Source organism: Cyprinodon tularosa, unplaced genomic scaffold (assembly GCF_016077235.1).
Source record: "Cyprinodon tularosa strain WSP-4 unplaced genomic scaffold, ASM1607723v1 ctg167, whole genome shotgun sequence".
NCBI lineage: Eukaryota > Metazoa > Chordata > Actinopteri > Cyprinodontiformes > Cyprinodontidae > Cyprinodon > Cyprinodon tularosa.
Window position 1 is genome coordinate 1199555 of NW_024038504.1, and position 18071 is coordinate 1217625.

At 38.1% G+C, this 18071-nt stretch overlaps 2 protein-coding genes across 9 annotated transcripts in view; one reads left to right on the top strand and one right to left on the bottom strand.

Moving 5' to 3' along the window:
- Positions 1–4227, bottom strand: part of agbl4 (ATP/GTP binding protein-like 4) — a 424654-nt gene extending 420427 nt beyond the window's left edge. For both annotated transcript variants that reach the window (XM_038281088.1, XM_038281089.1), the window contains exons 1-2: positions 4149–4227; positions 167–289 (exon numbers count right to left, since the gene is read on the bottom strand). In XM_038281088.1, the coding sequence (XP_038137016.1) occupies positions 167–289; positions 4149–4194 (169 nt within the window). In that variant the 5' untranslated portion in view covers positions 4195–4227. The remainder of the gene's footprint in view (positions 1–166; positions 290–4148) is intronic.
- Positions 4228–16423: 12196 nt separating this feature from the next.
- Positions 16424–18071, top strand: part of elavl4 (ELAV like neuron-specific RNA binding protein 4) — a 99677-nt gene continuing 98029 nt past the window's right edge. For 2 of the 7 annotated variants that reach the window (XM_038281095.1, XM_038281096.1), the window contains exons 1-2: positions 16425–17038; positions 17634–17774. In XM_038281095.1, the coding sequence (XP_038137023.1) occupies positions 16991–17038; positions 17634–17774 (189 nt within the window). In that variant the 5' untranslated portion in view covers positions 16425–16990. Of the gene's footprint in view, positions 17039–17633; positions 17775–18071 lie in introns of all 7 variants that reach the window. The other 5 variants (XM_038281093.1, XM_038281091.1, XM_038281092.1 and 2 more) reach the window with 5 other exon arrangements.

Below are 18071 nucleotides of genomic sequence, written 5' to 3' on the forward strand. Positions count from 1 at the left end.
TTTCTGAAGTATTTTTACTACATTAAACATCCAAATATAATGTAATAATGTTTTGAAAACAAAAGTGACCAATAGCTTATATTCTCCCTAAAAACTTGAGCCATGGAAATCAATCTAGAAAAGGGACATTATTTAAGGTATTTAGTTTTTCAGTGTTGCTGCTTACCACTTTCAAAGCAGGCATCAAAAATCAGATGTCCTTTTCGTAGAGGTCCATTGTATCCAGGTGGGCTTACTGTCAGCTTGTTGACGTTCCCTACTAAAGCATCTTCCCCTCCAGTTTCGCTGCCTTAAATTGAAATACACAACATATTTAATTTAACACAGATCCATAAAAAAAATGCAGGCAAATAAATTGTGTAGGTAATGTAATATATCGCTATATACTTCCAATAGTGAGTTGTGATTGTGTGAGTTAAATGGAATAAAAAAAATTTCACAAGTTTAGCAATCCATCCATTTAAAAACCCTAAAACCAGAAGTTTTAAAACCTTATATAAATTACTCTAAACATTTACCAGCATACATGTTAATAGCATGAAAAGCCCCTTTCATTGCTTTTTTACATACTGTCAATTGGAAGAAGAAAAAAAACAAATCGATAAGCATATTTATTGGGCACATTGGAGAAATCCTTAGGTAATAACTGTTATAAAAATACTTGAATAAGTATAATACACTTTAAGGTTCGGAGGAAGTTAGTTGAGGACCCAAATGCAGAAATGAGTTCATGTAGATTTAATTAGTGGTGGCAACAGCAGCACAAATCCAATAACAAAATAAAAAAGAAACCCAAGCAGAAGACGCCAGGGAGAAACACACATGAGGAGCAAAGCAATGAAGAGAAACCAGTATTAATGAACTGCAGAGAAGGGTTATATATGGGAGACAGAACCAAGAATGGAGTAATCAGTTAATTGGGAGCAGGTGAGGATAGAAAGAGCTAGAAAGGAGCCAAGGGTAAAGGAGACTGGCACAAGGGGGCAACAGAGAGTAAAACAAAAACAAAACACTGCCTGAAAATGACTACAAAGACACAGAATTACAGTGAAACTAAATAGAAATCTAAACAAAGGGCAGAACCCTGACAATACACATTTTACATTAAATGGAAATTGAAAGAAATTCTGACTATGCAAGGATTTCCTCTATTTCTGGTGTATTAATGTGATTGGCACAGAGGTCAGGTTCTTTTAGCCACTCTTCAAACTGGAAAAGATGGGAAAATAGCTGTTCAAATTGGCAGATGTGTGGTGGTCTTTCTAAACCAGGAAATGGCCAAGGAAAATAGCTAGTTGACCAAACATCCTCTTCCGATATAGAAACTGGGGTAAATAAGGTTGGATGAGGACACCCAACTTACCACACCACACAGTAACGATGGTGGAAAAAAAGTATCTCATCAAACCTGCCATTTTTTTCTTTCTTAACTTAGTGTCTCTGGTATCTGTTACGATATGTTCAGTTATATCTTCAGGTTATAAGAAATTATTAGTATTATCTTTCTTTGTTTGACGTGTGTTCAGAAACAAGAACAGGCAATACACAATTGTTTAATACCCGGATTTTCCTAATGCTTCTAAAGTAGGCCTATATTACTGCATTAAGCATTTAATTTTTGGACATTTCTATAATATTTTTAGTTGGACTAATGATCAGTGTAATCCACATATAAATGGAGGCTACTGTGATTACAAAAGTGTGTTGTGAATACTTTTTTTTTACTTTTTTCGTAATGAATTCGCAAAAATAAATGATTCCCAGTGTAATACATTTGGCATTATATCATTTTTTTTTTCTCCTTTGGTTGCAATCTTTAAAATCTTATTGTCAATAATTTCCATTTTTGTTCTTTGACTACAAGCATTAATGAGGTGCAGAAAGGAAAAGTGCTCACAGAAAGCAGAAATACTAGTGGCACGCGGTTCTTTAAGGGGTGGGAAGGTTGCTATGAGGTGCCCCCAGGGACATAAATCAGAATTAACTTGCATATACACATATTAAATTACACTCTTCCATATAATATACTGAAAACCTCACACAAACACTAGTAAAAAGCTCTAACATAAACTAGTGAAAACATTTACCTCTTATATAATCTACTCAAAAGCTCTCATACAAAGTAGTGAGAACTGTTCATATAAACTGGTGAAAAGCTTTACCTTTCATACACACTACTAGAAAGCTTTCATATACACTATTAAAAAGCTCTCATATACACTACTAGAATGCTCTCATATACACTATCAGAAAGCTCTCATATACACTATTAGAACGCTCTCATATACACTATTAGAACGCTCTCATATACACTACTAGAATGCTCTCATATACACTATTAGAAAGCTCTCGTATACACTACTAGAATGCTCTCATATACACTATTAGAACGCTCTCATATACACTATTAGAAAGCTCTCATATACACTATTAGAACGCTCTCATATACACTATTAGAACGCTCTCATATACACTACTAGAATGCTCTCATATACACTATTAGAACGCTCTCATATACACTATTAGAAAGCTCTCATATACACTATTAAAACGCTCTGATATACACTATTAGAACGCTCTCATATACACTATTAGAACGCTCTCATATACACTATTAGAAAGCTCTCATATACACTACTAGAAAGCTCTCATACACACTACTAGAACGCTCTCATATACACTACTAGAACGCTCTCATATACACTACTAGAAAGCTTTCATACATACTACTGAAAAGCTATTAGCGGATTTCAGTTGAAACGGAAGGTGTTTCAGTGAAACAGGAAGGACCGTCATTACACCGGAAGTTGTTTTAAACGGAGGTCATTCTGGCTAGCTCCGTACATTTTGTGCTATCTCCGGCCGAAATTGTATCAAATAAAATTATTGATTCATGCTCAGCTATCCGCTAAACAACTCACAGAAGCATGGGCATTACTCGACTTTATTTTTTATGTTTTTGCTTCAACAGAGATCCTTTTCCGGTGTTGTGCGAAATTCTGTTCCCATGTGAAAATCTGTTCCACCTGTGTCGGGAGCGCGCCGCGCATTGCAGCCACATAAGTGGATCTGATCATTTCCCAGGCCTTTCGGATCATTTCTTGGTTAAATAAAAAGTCGTAAAATTATACAAGGTTGAGACATTTAGTTTAATCAGCAGCTGTTGTTTACAAAATTGTAAAATAAAAAAAAATAAATGCGGTTTTCTTATGCTGTTTTGTATTGTTATTTTAAACGCCAAGAGAATCAGTCTCTTTCCAAGTTTTTTCACTTCAGCCTCACAGAAATAAAAGTCAAGTCACCAAATACCAAATTTGTATTTATAATTTTTTATTACTGATACAAGATGATGGGAAGTGCCTGATAGCAGTTCCATAATATGGAAACAAATTAATTTAGCTGCAAATCTTAAACTGTGTTTATTCCTCTCTTCATCAACAACAAACCATCTGGATTCGGTGATATTTGAGCAATGTTTGCCTAAATTAAAGGAGGGGGACCATATATTTTAGCTTTCTAATAGTGTGTATGAGAGCGTTCTAATAGTGTATATGAGAGCGTTCTAATAGTGTATATGAGAGCGTTCTAATAGTGTATATGAGAGCTTTCTAATAGTGTATATGAGAGCTCGCGTGTGTCAAAATAAACACACGCGAGCTCCTGATTTACCTACACTGTAAAAAGCACAAGAAAGAGATGATATATAAACCATAGGGAATGTGAAACAAACACGCTGTGCTCTGTTGTTTTTAGTGAATATCGTTATTCGTCTAGTTTGGCTTTAGTTTAACAGCAAAGAAACCGTTTGCTATTATTAGCTGTTTTGCAGATTCCTGAACACAGTAATTCAGCTGGAACCCAGTTAGTGCACCTGGTCCATCCTCCCGTCGGAAAACAGCCTATACTGCGTGGACATATTTTAGTGAAAAATATAATAAGTCAAGCTAGCATACAATTGCAATGTTAAAGTCCGTGTTTACATCCTCTCACCTGCTAGCTTGGGTACTAGCATACCGAGCCAATGTTTAAAGGCACAGCGAGGGCTGAAAGCATAAGCTTGATATTCGGCAGCCAGCAGACCAACGAGATATTTATTTTTGTTTGTATCAGAGAAACGCTAAAGCAATATAATACTTGTGTTTACACACCAGGCTCGACGTCTCTGTCATTGTTTTCCTCCATCTTCCTCTCCATCAGTGCAGCCGACGCTTTTCTGGGGTTGCCCCGGCAACGGAGCAAGAGGGAGAGGCTGAGCCCACGTGAGCAGTTGGTGAGTTTCTCCTGTAGGGAGCTCTATGCAGCTATGTAAACTCTGGAACATTTTTCTACCTTAAAATAAATTTCATAATTGATTTAATGCATACTATGCATTAGATTTTTATTAATTTAGAGCTAAATGTATATCTGAAATATCAGTACAGCTATACATCTGTTCTGTCTACCTAAATAAACAGATAAATCAGTCTTTAATGTCGGTGTCCATCACTGTCTTTTTGTGGAAAATGACAACGCTGTTATTCTGCACATCAAGGTTTGATGTAGGTTTGATTTCAACTCTGGTAGGAACATTATTTTTCTGATGTCATTGGTCCTATGCAAAAATATGCATGCTCCTTTTTTTTATGATTGACCTAAAAATCAGGTTGTATTTCGTTTAAAGAGAAAAGCTGCATTTCTTGCTATATCTTTACAAATTTTATAAGCACTACACACACTAGATGCTGTTTGTCAATGACTGAAGCTTAACTGGCTCTGATGAATGAGGAATTAGGACTTTTTTCCACTTTGAAAAGGTTTGCATTTGAAATTATCAGACAGTAGGTAAATCTGTGCCTATTTAACAGAATATAGTCTATATATGTCTGTTATATGTGGATTTATACTTTTTTCTATTTTGAAGATATAGAATTGTAGAATTGCAGAGGTGAACAGGTAAAACCCACTCTTATCTTTAAAATGTTCTCTTTGTATCATGAAACAAAGCGAAATAATAGATTCAAGGGACACCAAATAAATGTATTGTATTTGAGCATTTAATATATTAACTTCACTCTACAAGCTGTACATCTAGGCTGTAGTTACTCTGTTTAACCCATTTCATGTATTTTATTTAGGGCTGAAACAATTCATTGGATTAATCAATTACTGAAATAATGTTAACAAATTTAGTAATCGATTAATCGTTAACTGGAGTATAAAGACTCTAAAACATGTCTTTAGCTCACAGAGCGACCCACTTAGAGCAGGAATTATACCAAACTTGTAAAAAAATAAATAAAAAATTTTGCATTTTAGATAAAACATGTTTTCGTCGTCCAGAACTCCTCTTATGCTGCAACAACGCTGTATTGTAAATTATAAACATGTTATTCACATGTAATTGGTGGTAGGTACAAGTAGGTTGGTCCAAAATTTTTGGTAGGGACATGTCCCTTTGGTCCCTATGCAAACCTATACCCATGCTGCACAGCAATATACAAGAAAATGTTCCAATTACACCACAACAAAATCTGTATACTGATGTTAGGTTTATTCTATATTAGTCATGTGTATTACTGGGCATTACTCCGTTTTATCACTGCCATACCTGAAATAAAACTAATTTTAATGGTATTTTCAGAGAGAAATAAGCCAATAATTGCAAGCAGCAGTCAAAGATTGGGAATTATCCACTAGATTGATTAAAGCTGAAGATTTTCTAGACAATTGGAGCAGAGATGTCATCAGGGCCAATCAAGCCTGGCCCTATTCCTTTCCCATTACAAAGGCTGCACCTGATTAAGTACATCAGATGAGCCAGTGTGCAGCTCCTGGAGTAAGAGGCGTGCAGGTTGGTGCTAATTTTCAGCTTATAAGCAGGGTGTAACAGGAGAAAATGAATAAGAGCAGGGACAGGGCAATGATTTTTTTCTTTTTTTTTCTGAGTGTGTGATCTATATATGACACCAAGCATCAACAGGCGATAGAGTAGATGGGTCTGAATGATTAATTCTTGGATGACAGGAAGAGAATACAGAGCAGCTGTGTAATATTTTGTTAAAATTGAAAATTGAATAGCTGTCCTTAATGCTATGTCATTGCTTTAACACCGTGTCATTTATAGATCTTTTTGGTGGTACAGTCATTCGTTTTCAAAAGAGTTTGAACTTGAATTATGGAGCATGAGAAGAATGAATTAGATACATCAAAGTTCCTTGTCTTTGATCTACAATGAAAACTTCAGGAAAAAAAGATATTTTTACTATGTTTAGCTAAACGTATTTGAAGAAAAACATACTGTATATTTCTGTTGTGTTGATGTTTCTATTGTACATGATTAACCATTGTCGTTAGAATACTATGTTATAAAATGTGTAGTTCATATATTCTATGACATAAACTTGTTTGTATACTTTTTTTAATTAAAAAAGCTGAAAAATATTCTTTACAATTATTGTTTTTCCATTTTGTCACAATTGATAGATAATAACGTATATTACATTCTAACAATTTTAACAAACTAAGTAAAGATATCAGTTTTCAAACACAGCACAATCGCAAAATTGCCCTGTAACTGCAAAAAGTAGACAAGCAAACACAAAAAGCAAAGAAAAAAGCCTGTAATCACCCAAAGAGTGAAGAAAAGTCCAAGTATGCATCAAATTCCAAGTAATCTCAAACATACATAAAGATGCACATATACAAACACATGCTAAGGTAAAATGATGCAAGTTGCAAAAGCAACTAAAGGTTAGGAAATGCTTTAAGCTCCAGACCAATAGGTGGAGAAAATCCCCAAATGAAGCTCTAGCGGAAGTTCAATTGAAGAAACTCTGACTTACCTCCATCCAATCAGAAGCTAATCCGTCTCCGAAGCGAGCCATTCAGCTTCGAACTACTCCACCACAAGCCCAATCAGCGTCCTGCTCTCACTTTATAAACGCTCCAAATCTTCATCCCAGCGCTATCCTGCAATCGCAATGTCGGACTTCGATTCAGACGACAATTCACCCACCTCCATCCCCTTCCCCGCCATCGCAGCTGAATCGTCATCCATGACTCGTCTTCACCTCAACCTCATCAGAGAGTATTAATCCCAGTTGTCACCATCCCCTGTCTCACCGCATTGGTCCGGCAGAAGACCACCATGTTGAGCCCGGTTCTGCCAGAGGTTTCTTCCCAAGGGGGAGTTTTTCCTCTCCACTGTCGCTTCATGCTTGCTCATCATGGACAGTTCCCGAGTCTCCGAGTGAAGCCTGGCGTCAGCTCCCTCAGTCTTCTAGTCCCACATTCTGCTCAGCAGATCACCTTGTCAACCAGCTCCGATTAAACCACCACCAGTTCCAGGCCGGGGGAACATCCCTATTCTCATTTATCTACTCATGCATGTTAAAGCATAATTCAGCATGAATGTTCCTGCCGAGGTCTGAGCGCCAAAGACTATACTTTCTATCAATAAATTCTTCTAATTATCTTTTCTCTCTGTGTGAGTTTTTCAGATTGAACTTATAAAGGACCAGACCATACATTTCACTACAGATAAATGTCTGTGGATCTTTGTATTTGGTACTATAGCCTCAGATTTGTGTTTTCAAGTCTCTTTTGTTTGCAGTGTCTAATGTTTGTTTTTGTAAAATCCATTGCAAATTTATGCCACAATAATTTGATTTTCTATTATCAAAGAAGGGTTAAAACTTATCCAAATAAATCTGGTCTGTGTTATAAAAGCATAAACATTTATTATGATTAGCTACAAGTTTTTGGCTAGATTTCATTAACTACACACAGCCTTTATTACTGTCTGATCTACTGAAACAAGAAATTAATTAAAAAGAATCTTTCATGGTAAAATGTCTCAAAAAAACAACAACATGTGCTCTTCTATGATGAAACTGAAAGCCAAAAGTGGAACAAAGTCATTGATTTCTATCAGTATGCAAGGGTCAACCAACCACTTTTATTGCTTTGGGAACCACAGTGAAACACAGTGAGAGCAGTTATGGAAAAATATAAAACAAAAGTGAATATTGCCAGAAAATGGTCTGGATACCGGATCACTGCAAGAGCAAACATGCATCGACAACACATCCCAAAGTGTTTAAAATATCCGGTTGTGGGGCAGATATGCTACTAGCTCAACAGTCCTTTTCAAAAGCAGAATCCTACTTGATGATTGGCCCTGGCGGAGGTGTGCAAAGGGCTTATATGCTTGCAGCAACACACCTTCGAAGGGCAACTGGATGAGAGGTAAGGCTAAATTAAGTTTTCCTGTCTACATTTTGCAATAATTATGAAGCCAAAATAACATTTGAGGAAAAATAAGGAAATCCCCAACAATGTGTAAGTATGCACAAATGTACAATGATGTAATAGGAATGTATGTTCTATCTACTAACGGGGATAAAATGTTAAAAAGTATCATAAATTAATCACTCCATTCTTTTGTTTATTTTTGGCAGTAATGTAGATATTGACACCATTGAGCCTAAAAGTTTTAGTGCCAGTAGGAGCCCTTGAGCTTTAATGCACAGGGACTTTAGACTAGAAGGTTAAGCTCGCTCATCTATCAGACCAAATTATGAGAAACTGTTTGATTTGACATCTATATGATTAACTGCTGCACCACTGGTATTTCAAGCTAGTTCAAAGCTACATCTTTCAGGAAACAACTGCAGCATTGTTCTGCTTTTTAAATTTCAGGGTTTAAAATTTAAATAATTCAGACATTTATTAAATGATAGGTTTTAGAATTCATGTCTACTAGTCTGTTCTGCTCACAGCATAGCCTGTTTGACATGATGGTAATCACAAGAACTTGTCCACAAGGATCTGCTAGTGTAGTCGGGGACATCGCACCTGCAGGCCAGATATCCCTGACGGTGTTTTGCCTTTGTGTTCAGACAGGGGTGATGATGACCTCAGTCAGAGGGTGAAGCATTATGATTTGGATCATGAGGAGAAGACAATTAAAGCAACAAAAAAATAGCCTGTTTTAAAGCAGCACAGTGAGGAGAAATGTTTGCTTTCCCTGTGTGGATTATTTATGTCTCATTTATAAGGTGGAAACAAAAACACACTTTATTCTGATTTTTTTTTACTGCTTTTCTTTGTAACCACTTAAATTATCCTTAGGGACTTTTCAAACCAGGGGACTCCAAAGTACTTTACCAAACATTCATCCATAGGTGCACAGATTCAGACACTTACCTTCTTCCCCTGATCTCAGTAAACATTGTATAAACAATTATTGCCCCATAAATTGGCTTTAAAAAAATATAACAAGGACTGAGAACTTTATACAAAATTGAACCTAATGTCTACCTGTAAAGAGCTACAGCTTTTAGTTTAACTTAATGCTGTAATGTTTATTTATTGTCAAGGAGTTGATATAAAAATCTATTAAAAATTTAAATATTAATAAAGAAAACACCTACAAATAAATGAGGAGCATACAATGCCATCATTGAATTCCCATTTTAATTGTGTCTCTGATTCTCAGATTTATAGCCATTAAAGGAAATACTTTGAACCTCAGATTATTTGTAACATTTGAATATGTCATATGTGCTTAAAGGAATAGTACACCCAAAACATGATTAGCCTTCATTTTCATTCAGCTCGGCAAAGAACTCATACTCTTCCTCAATACTGAAGTCCTCAGACATTTTTCTTTCGTTGTTTCTTTCTTTGCACAGGTAAACAGCACATTTCTTCTTCTACGCTTGCATTATTGGCAGAGCAGACGCTGAATGCGCACTTTCATCTGGTTTGGTCTGCCGCAGTTTCCGTAGACTCGTGAACGCGCTTTTAGGAAATCCTATGCACTACTGTTTATGCTCTAAAAACATTCTAAATGACTTCGTTTCGAGTAAATTAGGGACGCTACCCACTCAGGACACTTGGAATACATTGGACGAGCAGTATGGAGGAATATTGACACGTTTTTTGTGGACTTTTATCGACCTTTCTGCCTGGGGCACCATAGACCTCCATTATTTGAATGTCAGCAGACAGCAAGAAGCCTCCCAGATCTCCAGATGCATTTGAGATATCAAAAAAGTACTCCAGAGTGTTGTTCAGCATGGGGGTGAGTAGAAAATGAAGGCTAACCATGTTTTGGGTGTACTATTGCTTTAAGATAAGATCTGCAGGACTGTCAATGAAAATGATGTCTCTTTTAATCAGAGGATGCCAGTGACTGGAAGAAGCAATAGAAAACACCCTGTGGAAAACTGTAGCTTTGGCTCTGCAGTGATATTTCTTTCAGGTAGATATGTCTTGCTTCTAAAATGTAAACTGGTCAAATGAGTCCTTCATTGTATTTGTCGGAAAGTAAACTCAGAAAGAATTTCCTGTTTAAGACTCAATCTTCAGATGTAGTGTATTAGTTTACTCAAAGGCAGAAAATTTGTTTTTTAGTATTTATATTCCACCAAGTACAGGGAAATCCTTTTACCCTGCCATGCTGGGCACTTTTCACACTTAAAATCCATCATCAATGAAGGAACAAGTCATGCAAAAATCAAAACATTGGGGACAAGGGGCACAGAGCTGGAGACAGGCTGTTTGTGAAAGACTAGGTAAGTGTGAGGGGTGGGGGGGCGCAGCGGGATCAGTTGGGGTGCAGAGACCAGGCAGCGGTACACAGAGAATCACTATGGTGACAGCAATCAGGGGGCTCAGGGGAGTGAGGCTGGGTCAGAGAGGAAGGCTTGAGAGGCAGCTGACTGAGGAATCAGCCCTCACTTTGGATGATTCGACTGACAGCTCCCCCCCCAGGGCTGTGTCGGGCCAGCTGTCCCCAGAGACCATGAGCTTTATGAGACAGAGATGTGGCTAAGCAGTGCTTTTCTGCGTAAAAAAAGAAAAAAAAAAAAAAAAAGAAACAACTAAAAAACTGATTTGGAGCCAAGGCCGTACAACAGTGATGTTGTTAGTGATGTTTTCACATATCCTGCAGCAGATGAAAATGCTACAAAAACAGGACAACGTGCTAATTTAAAATATGTAAGCAGTGTTACAAGCTGCATCTCACATCCGTGTGAGTCTCAGCTATTTTTTTATTTTTTTTAACATTCCCTGTTGACATGAATATTGGTTATGCCAGGAATTTCTTAACAGCTCACTTTGCAGTTCCCTGGCCGTCTCATCTCTTTCCCTTTTTTTATCCATCACTTTCTCCGTCTCTCCATCCCCCTGCTAAACCCCCGCCTCCATCACATGTGCTGGACAGCATCCACCTAAACAGATGGTCCAGTGTCAATAGGCAGCTATTAACTGGCCACTTCCCTGACTCTAATTCAAGACAGCAAAAAGCACATTTAAAGAACTGGGAATTGGTCTTTTGCCATGCTGATGAAGTCATGAGTAAGACAAACCTAAAGTAAAATGACCTAATTAATAATTAAAAAATATACACATTGATTTTTCTTGCTTTATTTTTAGAATGTTGTCCTTGTTTTCTACAATAGAAAATTAAAAATGGATTGGGATTCCATTGTTTAAGTTTGTAAAGGTTTTAAAAAGTAACTGTTTGAACATAACACACTTCTACCACACTATGTTCTACATGTTCTATGTTCTACAGGCATAGAATGATATGCTACCCCTAAACGTTTAGATGCACTCTAACAGTCAGTTTGCTGAAATAAGGTAACATTTTTATTTAACTACAAGAAATAAAAATCTATTTGGAAATAATGCTGATCATAAATAAATGTAAGTAATAAACCATAAGGGAGCACAACCTATCAATCCTATTTAAGCGTCACGGTTTTAAAATTACAACCCCAGGCCATATGCGGACCAAGAGAGAACTGAGATTTACTCAAAACAGATTGACTAATGCACCAGATGTACACTTACAGTAACAGGGTGTCTTTTTTTTTTTTTTTATAGAATACAAATAAAACTGTCTTAAAGCAGGGAGGAAAATCAAGTTGATTGTAAGAAATTGATAAAAAAAAAAAAAAATGTTATTAATGTTTGGTTGTGAACACATAATTGAACCTTGTTCACCCTCCCAGATCTTTCAAGTATCAACAACCTTCTCTGCACCTTATTTACAGGCTCAGGTATTTGACTTTAATAATATTATACTCTGGGTCTTAGAATTTTGGCTCAAAAGCTCAGGATTCTGGAAAATGTATAATGCATGTGAGGAAGAAAGGCAACAAGTATTTCGGGGGCCCTGCCTATAAACCCCTGCTATAATATTTTCTGGTGGTTTGTGTTGGAGAAAAAGCAAATATGTACTCAGGTTTATTTGCATCACATTTGTCTATTTAGAGTTGATCCTAAAGCATCTACTTCCTTTTTCATGTCAGTTCGAAGGGGCTACCTTTTGATATTGTTTTATCTGTCTTTTTCCTTAAAATGTTATTTATTTCCATGAAAGGTATCTAAATGTATACAATCTTACAATCTCAAAGCTCCACTCCTGGAAAAAATGCATTTGAGTAAATGCCCTGCTGAGCAGCTCATTAAATGCTATTTGCACTGTTATTTTGGGACATAAATCAAATAAAGTAAAACTAGTAAAACAACAAAAATGTCAAATTCTAAATGTCTCTATAGCTTATACAAATTAAAATGAAAGTGTTTACATACAAGCAATTTTCTTGTAACTCTGAAGAGACTTACCTCACTATTACAACCTCTGCTAGATATTAATGTCATAAACCGGGACAGATGGACCGAGTATTCATCGTGAGTCGGACAATGGGAAGTTTCAAAACGTTAAATAACAGAAAAATAATAAAACAGAACAGAAACACGGGCTGCTAAGGATTAGCAGACCACAGCATCCATAGGAGGCACTGGCACTCTGGATGTGGGAGAAACACGGGTAAGTGACCATGATCATCTGACAGGAGATGATTATTCGAGTGAGTTACTACCTGGTTTAACAGTTCAGTCCATCCTCTCTGAGTAAGGCAGGATCCAGCCGATGGACTGCCAAAGGAGATGCAGCCCAGAGCCTTCCAGAGTGTCCCTGATGCAGCAACCCCAGTGAGCAGGCAGGAGACTAATCCAGGTCAGAGAAATAGTTCAGAACCGGACAGTTCCAAGATCCAGGAGTCTGTAGCCCAACCATGGGTTCCAATCTGAACAGAAATAGAGAGATCTAGGGTTCAAGGAATTATTGGGAGCATGAAGGCAGGTTCAGAGTTCTATGAGTCAGGCAGCATGCTCAGAGAGACAGGCGCCGATGCAGACAGGCAGGCTCAGTGGTAGAGGGGGACATAGACAAGACATGGTATCAGGATAAATGCTGAACTTTAAACTGTTCTCCACCTTGGAGCTAGGCTTACAGGAATTAAAACTGACCTTCAATGCGTTCCGAGCCAAAACCCTGAGGGCTCCCCTGAGAAAGACCAGAACCCGTGAAGCTCCTGCATGCCAAGCCAAAACCCTGTGGGCTCAATGGAGAAGAGCAGGGACACAACCAGGAGACAGGAGACAAACACCAAACCCTCTGAAAGCACTGGCCTCCAAGACTCAGGACATGAACAAGGAACTTAACAAAACTCTTGAAACAAACATAAATAACTGAAACAACAGCATAACACGAATAAACAAAGAATAGGAGAATAATGATCTGGCCCCGATAGCTGGGTTGAGCTGTGTATACAGCAGAGAAAGCAGGTGAATAAGATCAATGATAGTTAGAGAGCGGGGAGGCAACGGCAGGTGAATGAAGTGTGTAATTAGATCCGCTAAAGGGGCTACAATCATAACAATTAAACTGGTTTGCCCAAGTTCTTTATCATTAACAGACTAATTAGCCTGTTCTAATAGCCCAACAACCCCAAAGAATCCCCTATACATAGACATGTGCCAGTATCAGGTTTTGCAGGCCAAAAACGACCTCAGCGACTCCCCATAACTAAGGGGTGGACCTGTTTTTTCGGTTCAATTTGCATGTTTTCTAAGCCATAACAGGGCTTTTTTTTGGGCCACTCTATAAGCCCGATGATACTCCAGACATTTTGAATTGAGAAAGCTTTCTGGATGGGAAGCGAAACGTCTTCAAATTTTGAAAACAATGTCCAGTGGTTTGTTTCTTAATTTTCTTGTAAATAAGAAAGGGATTTCATTCACAGAGAAACATGCCTCTCTCAAGATAGATTAAACTCAGCGAGGAAGAAGCCATTACTGTACTCCAGAAGTTATACTAGACTATTTAAAAATAATTCACAGTCTTTTAAAAGATTACCAAGGGCTGCATCTTGCGGTGTTGACCACTGGCCAGACCAAACAAATCTGGACTTGTTTGATGACGCCAATAATTGTCACCCTTAATCTCTGAAGACATATTCTGTAGTCTGATTAAACATAAAACGAGTTAGTTTGTGAGCCTGAAAGCTCTAACTCAGCTATGAAGTACAAAGGCTCTATAGTATCAACATTATTTGTGGATGTTTTGAATAAATGGGAGACTAGAGCATTGCAAAGCAGATAGAATCTTGAGAAAAGACCAATATATGAAAATATTGAGGGAACATCTGTAAACATCAGCTGGGAAGCTAAAGCTTGGGTACAGATTAGTCTTAAAAGGTAGAATCACTCAAAGCAAAGCAGCAAATTGGATTAAGGACGATTACTTCAATGTTTTGGATTGGCCACCGCAAAGCTTTGATTTCAGGCCCGAATAGAGAGAATTTAAAGGCAGAAACAAGTTACAGCAGATGATTTTCAGAAAGCACAAAATATTTGAAAGCATTCTTCTAAATACTAAAGAAATGCATGTTAACTTTTTAATTTTTTATTGTTAAAAATATATGCATCACTCTAACTTGATAGAAAGTCTTTTGGCCATCCTGCTGACCTAAAACAGGGAAGGTTCAATCTGACTGAATCTCAGACAGAGGTAAAAAGCTATTTGCATTATATGCAAATTTACACATTGTGTCCTTGGCTTTATCTGTAACATAAGTGTCATGATTAGGTAGTGGATGGATGACCCAAAATACAGAGGCAGGGCGGCAGAGTTGATTTTCTTTTGGGTTTAATATAAGGTTAACAGAAAAACAGAGGCAGGAAATCAAAAAATCCAAACAAAAACCAGGATTCCAAATATCCAAAATCCCCAAAATCAAAACATGAAAACAAAGTCAAAACAAACCAGAAACAATTGAGACATCAGGGGGGAATTCAATCTAGGAGAGGAAGGCTCAGAGAGACAGAGTTGGAGGAAGTTAGATGAGGACCCAGCAAGGAAGAACTGAACAGAGAGAGTATTTATAGGAGACTGAAACAAAGAGAGGGCTAATGAGCAGACAGGGAGCAGGTGTGCACAGAGCAGGAGAGGAAAAGCGCTAGGGAAAAAGGAGAACACAAGAGGGCAGCAGAGGGCAACAAATAAAAACCTTGAAAACTGAAAATAACCAGAAAACAAAACAAAATAAGAATTAAACCATTAAGACTATTAAACATGGAGCAAAGTAAAACTGAATACTCAAAAGAAAAGCATAACAGAGCTAGAGCTAGAAGTAACCAAGAATTAACCAGAGAACACAACAAAATAAAAATAAAACTACTAACACTAGAAAACAAGGAGTAAAGCAAAACTGAACACTAAAAAGAAAATATAACAGAACCAAGACTGAGACAGTGGCTGAGAAAAACCCAAGGAACACAACAAAATAAGAATTAAACCATAAAAACCTATAAAACAAAGAGCAAAGCAAAACTGAATATCAAAAGAAAAACATAACAGAAAGAGAAACATAACAATAAGCTTTTGTAGGAATATTTGTGATTATTTTTTTACATTTTAAATTAAACTGATTCCGTCATATTTTGACGTAAGCACGTTGAGACATTGAAACATTGTATTTTAACTCAACTTTATTTTACCATGAGAACCACAGTGGCCAGTTCCAACAGCAGATACACATTAAATCATAGCTCTGAAAATGTCAACGGTATATACTTCCTGAAAGAATGACTCATGTCTTTTTTTTTTCTTTTTTGTATCCTACTTGTTAAGGAGCTCCTGCCATGGCTGTGACTGGCTGCTTCGTCATCCCCCTGCCACACCCTGCTGAGGAGAAAGGACAACCACCTGACCTTCAAGCTCAGCCCAACCTCATTTTCCCTCAGAGGAATCCATAAAACCAAACCTATAATGGGGTCCCTTATGATCTTGGAGATTTTACTCCACTGATTACCTAAATCTGCTTCCATAAATAACAAAATACAACTAATTACTGACAATATTCCTCCTTATTTGTTGGGTGATCTTTAGTGTGAGTTTGTCCTATAAACTGACTCATCAAAACAATGAAAAAAATTAGGAAAATCTAAACCATATGAGATGCGCAGAGAGGAAGGGGATGTGGCCCCTCTGCCCACCTTGTGGTCACATGGTGAACTGTAGCTGAGAGTGATGCGGAGGAGAGAGAGAGACAGAGAGAGAGAGAGAAGGAGAGAGCAAAAAGGGAGGGGAGTTTAAACTAAGTGCTATGTTTTGGGACAGGCTAATCTGCTAGCGAGCAGTGTGAGGATCGGAGCGTATTGTGTGAGCCAGTGTGCGGGGGAAAGATAAGGGAGCCAGCCAGCCAGCCAGCCCGACGCACCGCCTGCCTGCCTGCCTTGCTGCCTGCCTTTAATGTGCTGACTCTGGGGAGATTTTAAAAGACAGCGCACTGACTCCTCAGACGCGTGTTTGTGCGTGGAGAAACGCACTCAAACGCCTCCAACAAAACAGCCACATCCAGCCTGAAGTCCATCAGCAGACAGAGGAGCGAAAGAACAACATCAAAAACACTGAGAAACAGGATTGAAATATCACAGCTCCCCTATCAGAAATTAAAGAGGATTTTTTTTCAATATATATATCCTCATTTTTTTCCTCCCAATTGATTTAATTTTTTTTTTCCTTTTCCCGGGACAGAGTGAGTGAAGAAAACAGGAGGGAGCAGGAAAAACTGAAGAGAATCCCCCCTCCCAAAAAAAAAAAAAAAAAATCTAATCAAAGGACAGATCTAGAACCTCATCGCGCAACATGTTTGAAATAAGCCGAACACTCAACGCTGCTTTGTTGAGCAACGAGGTAAAGATATCTGGATTTCTTTTTTGTTTGTTTGTTTGTTTTCCCCTTTATTGTCCACATTTGACCTGTGAATACGTCTGCTGCCACCCATTCAGTCATGTGTGTCGCGTGTGTGTCTTTGCACCCAGAGGATGGGGGTGAGGGAGGTGGGAGGGGGGGGGGTGACTGGTTGGTACAGGGACAGATAAACTGCTTCTCACTCATTCTGCTTTGTAATCATAAACAGGGAGCCTGTGCTTAGACTTAGATCCAAACCCAGGCTGCACATCTCACATTGGCTTGTTTGTGAAATTGCGCAGCTTGGGCTAAAACTGTGTAAGTGCGCACATTCACACACATCTGTGCGAGCGCAAAGTCTCCTGTAATCCCGTCTACTTCCCTCTTTTTATTCCTCCCCTCCCCAAGTTTCTGTGTTTTTTTTTCCTTCCCTCAAGCATTCCCACCAATCTTCCTATACCTGCTGTTATCTGCTCTCCTTCCCGTCTCTCACACCCCTCTTTCCTCTCTTCCCTCCCTTTTTTTTTTTTTTTATCTCTGTGCCTCTCCTCCCCTCTCCTCCCGTATCCGTGTATGAGCGTGTGTGTTCTGTGAGCAGCATCTCAAGATGATGGCGAAGTACGGGCAGCTCTCGGGACTGGCAGCCAGTGGCGTGGGCTCCGTCCCCGAGACGCACGCGCCGCTATTTTCCAGGGATCCCCTGTCATCGCCCGCCCAGATGGGCTACAGGTCACCCCTGGTAAGAGGATAGCAGAAGGACTAATGTATATTTATCTTTTACAAAAAAAAAAAAAAAAAAAAATACTAAAAAAGAAAAAGTAAGTTAGAGTTTGGCTTAAAAAAGAAGAAAAAAAAGTTGGATATGTGTGTTAAAGAAAAAAAAGCAATAGAAAAGAGAGCAAATCAATTGTGGGATTCTGCCCCTATCCCCAGTGGATTGCATTAGCAAATATTTACATTGTTGTGTTTGTTCAATTACGGCCGCCTACACTGTCTTTAGCCTCTGCCAGTCAGCCTGTTATCAGGGGAATTTGAG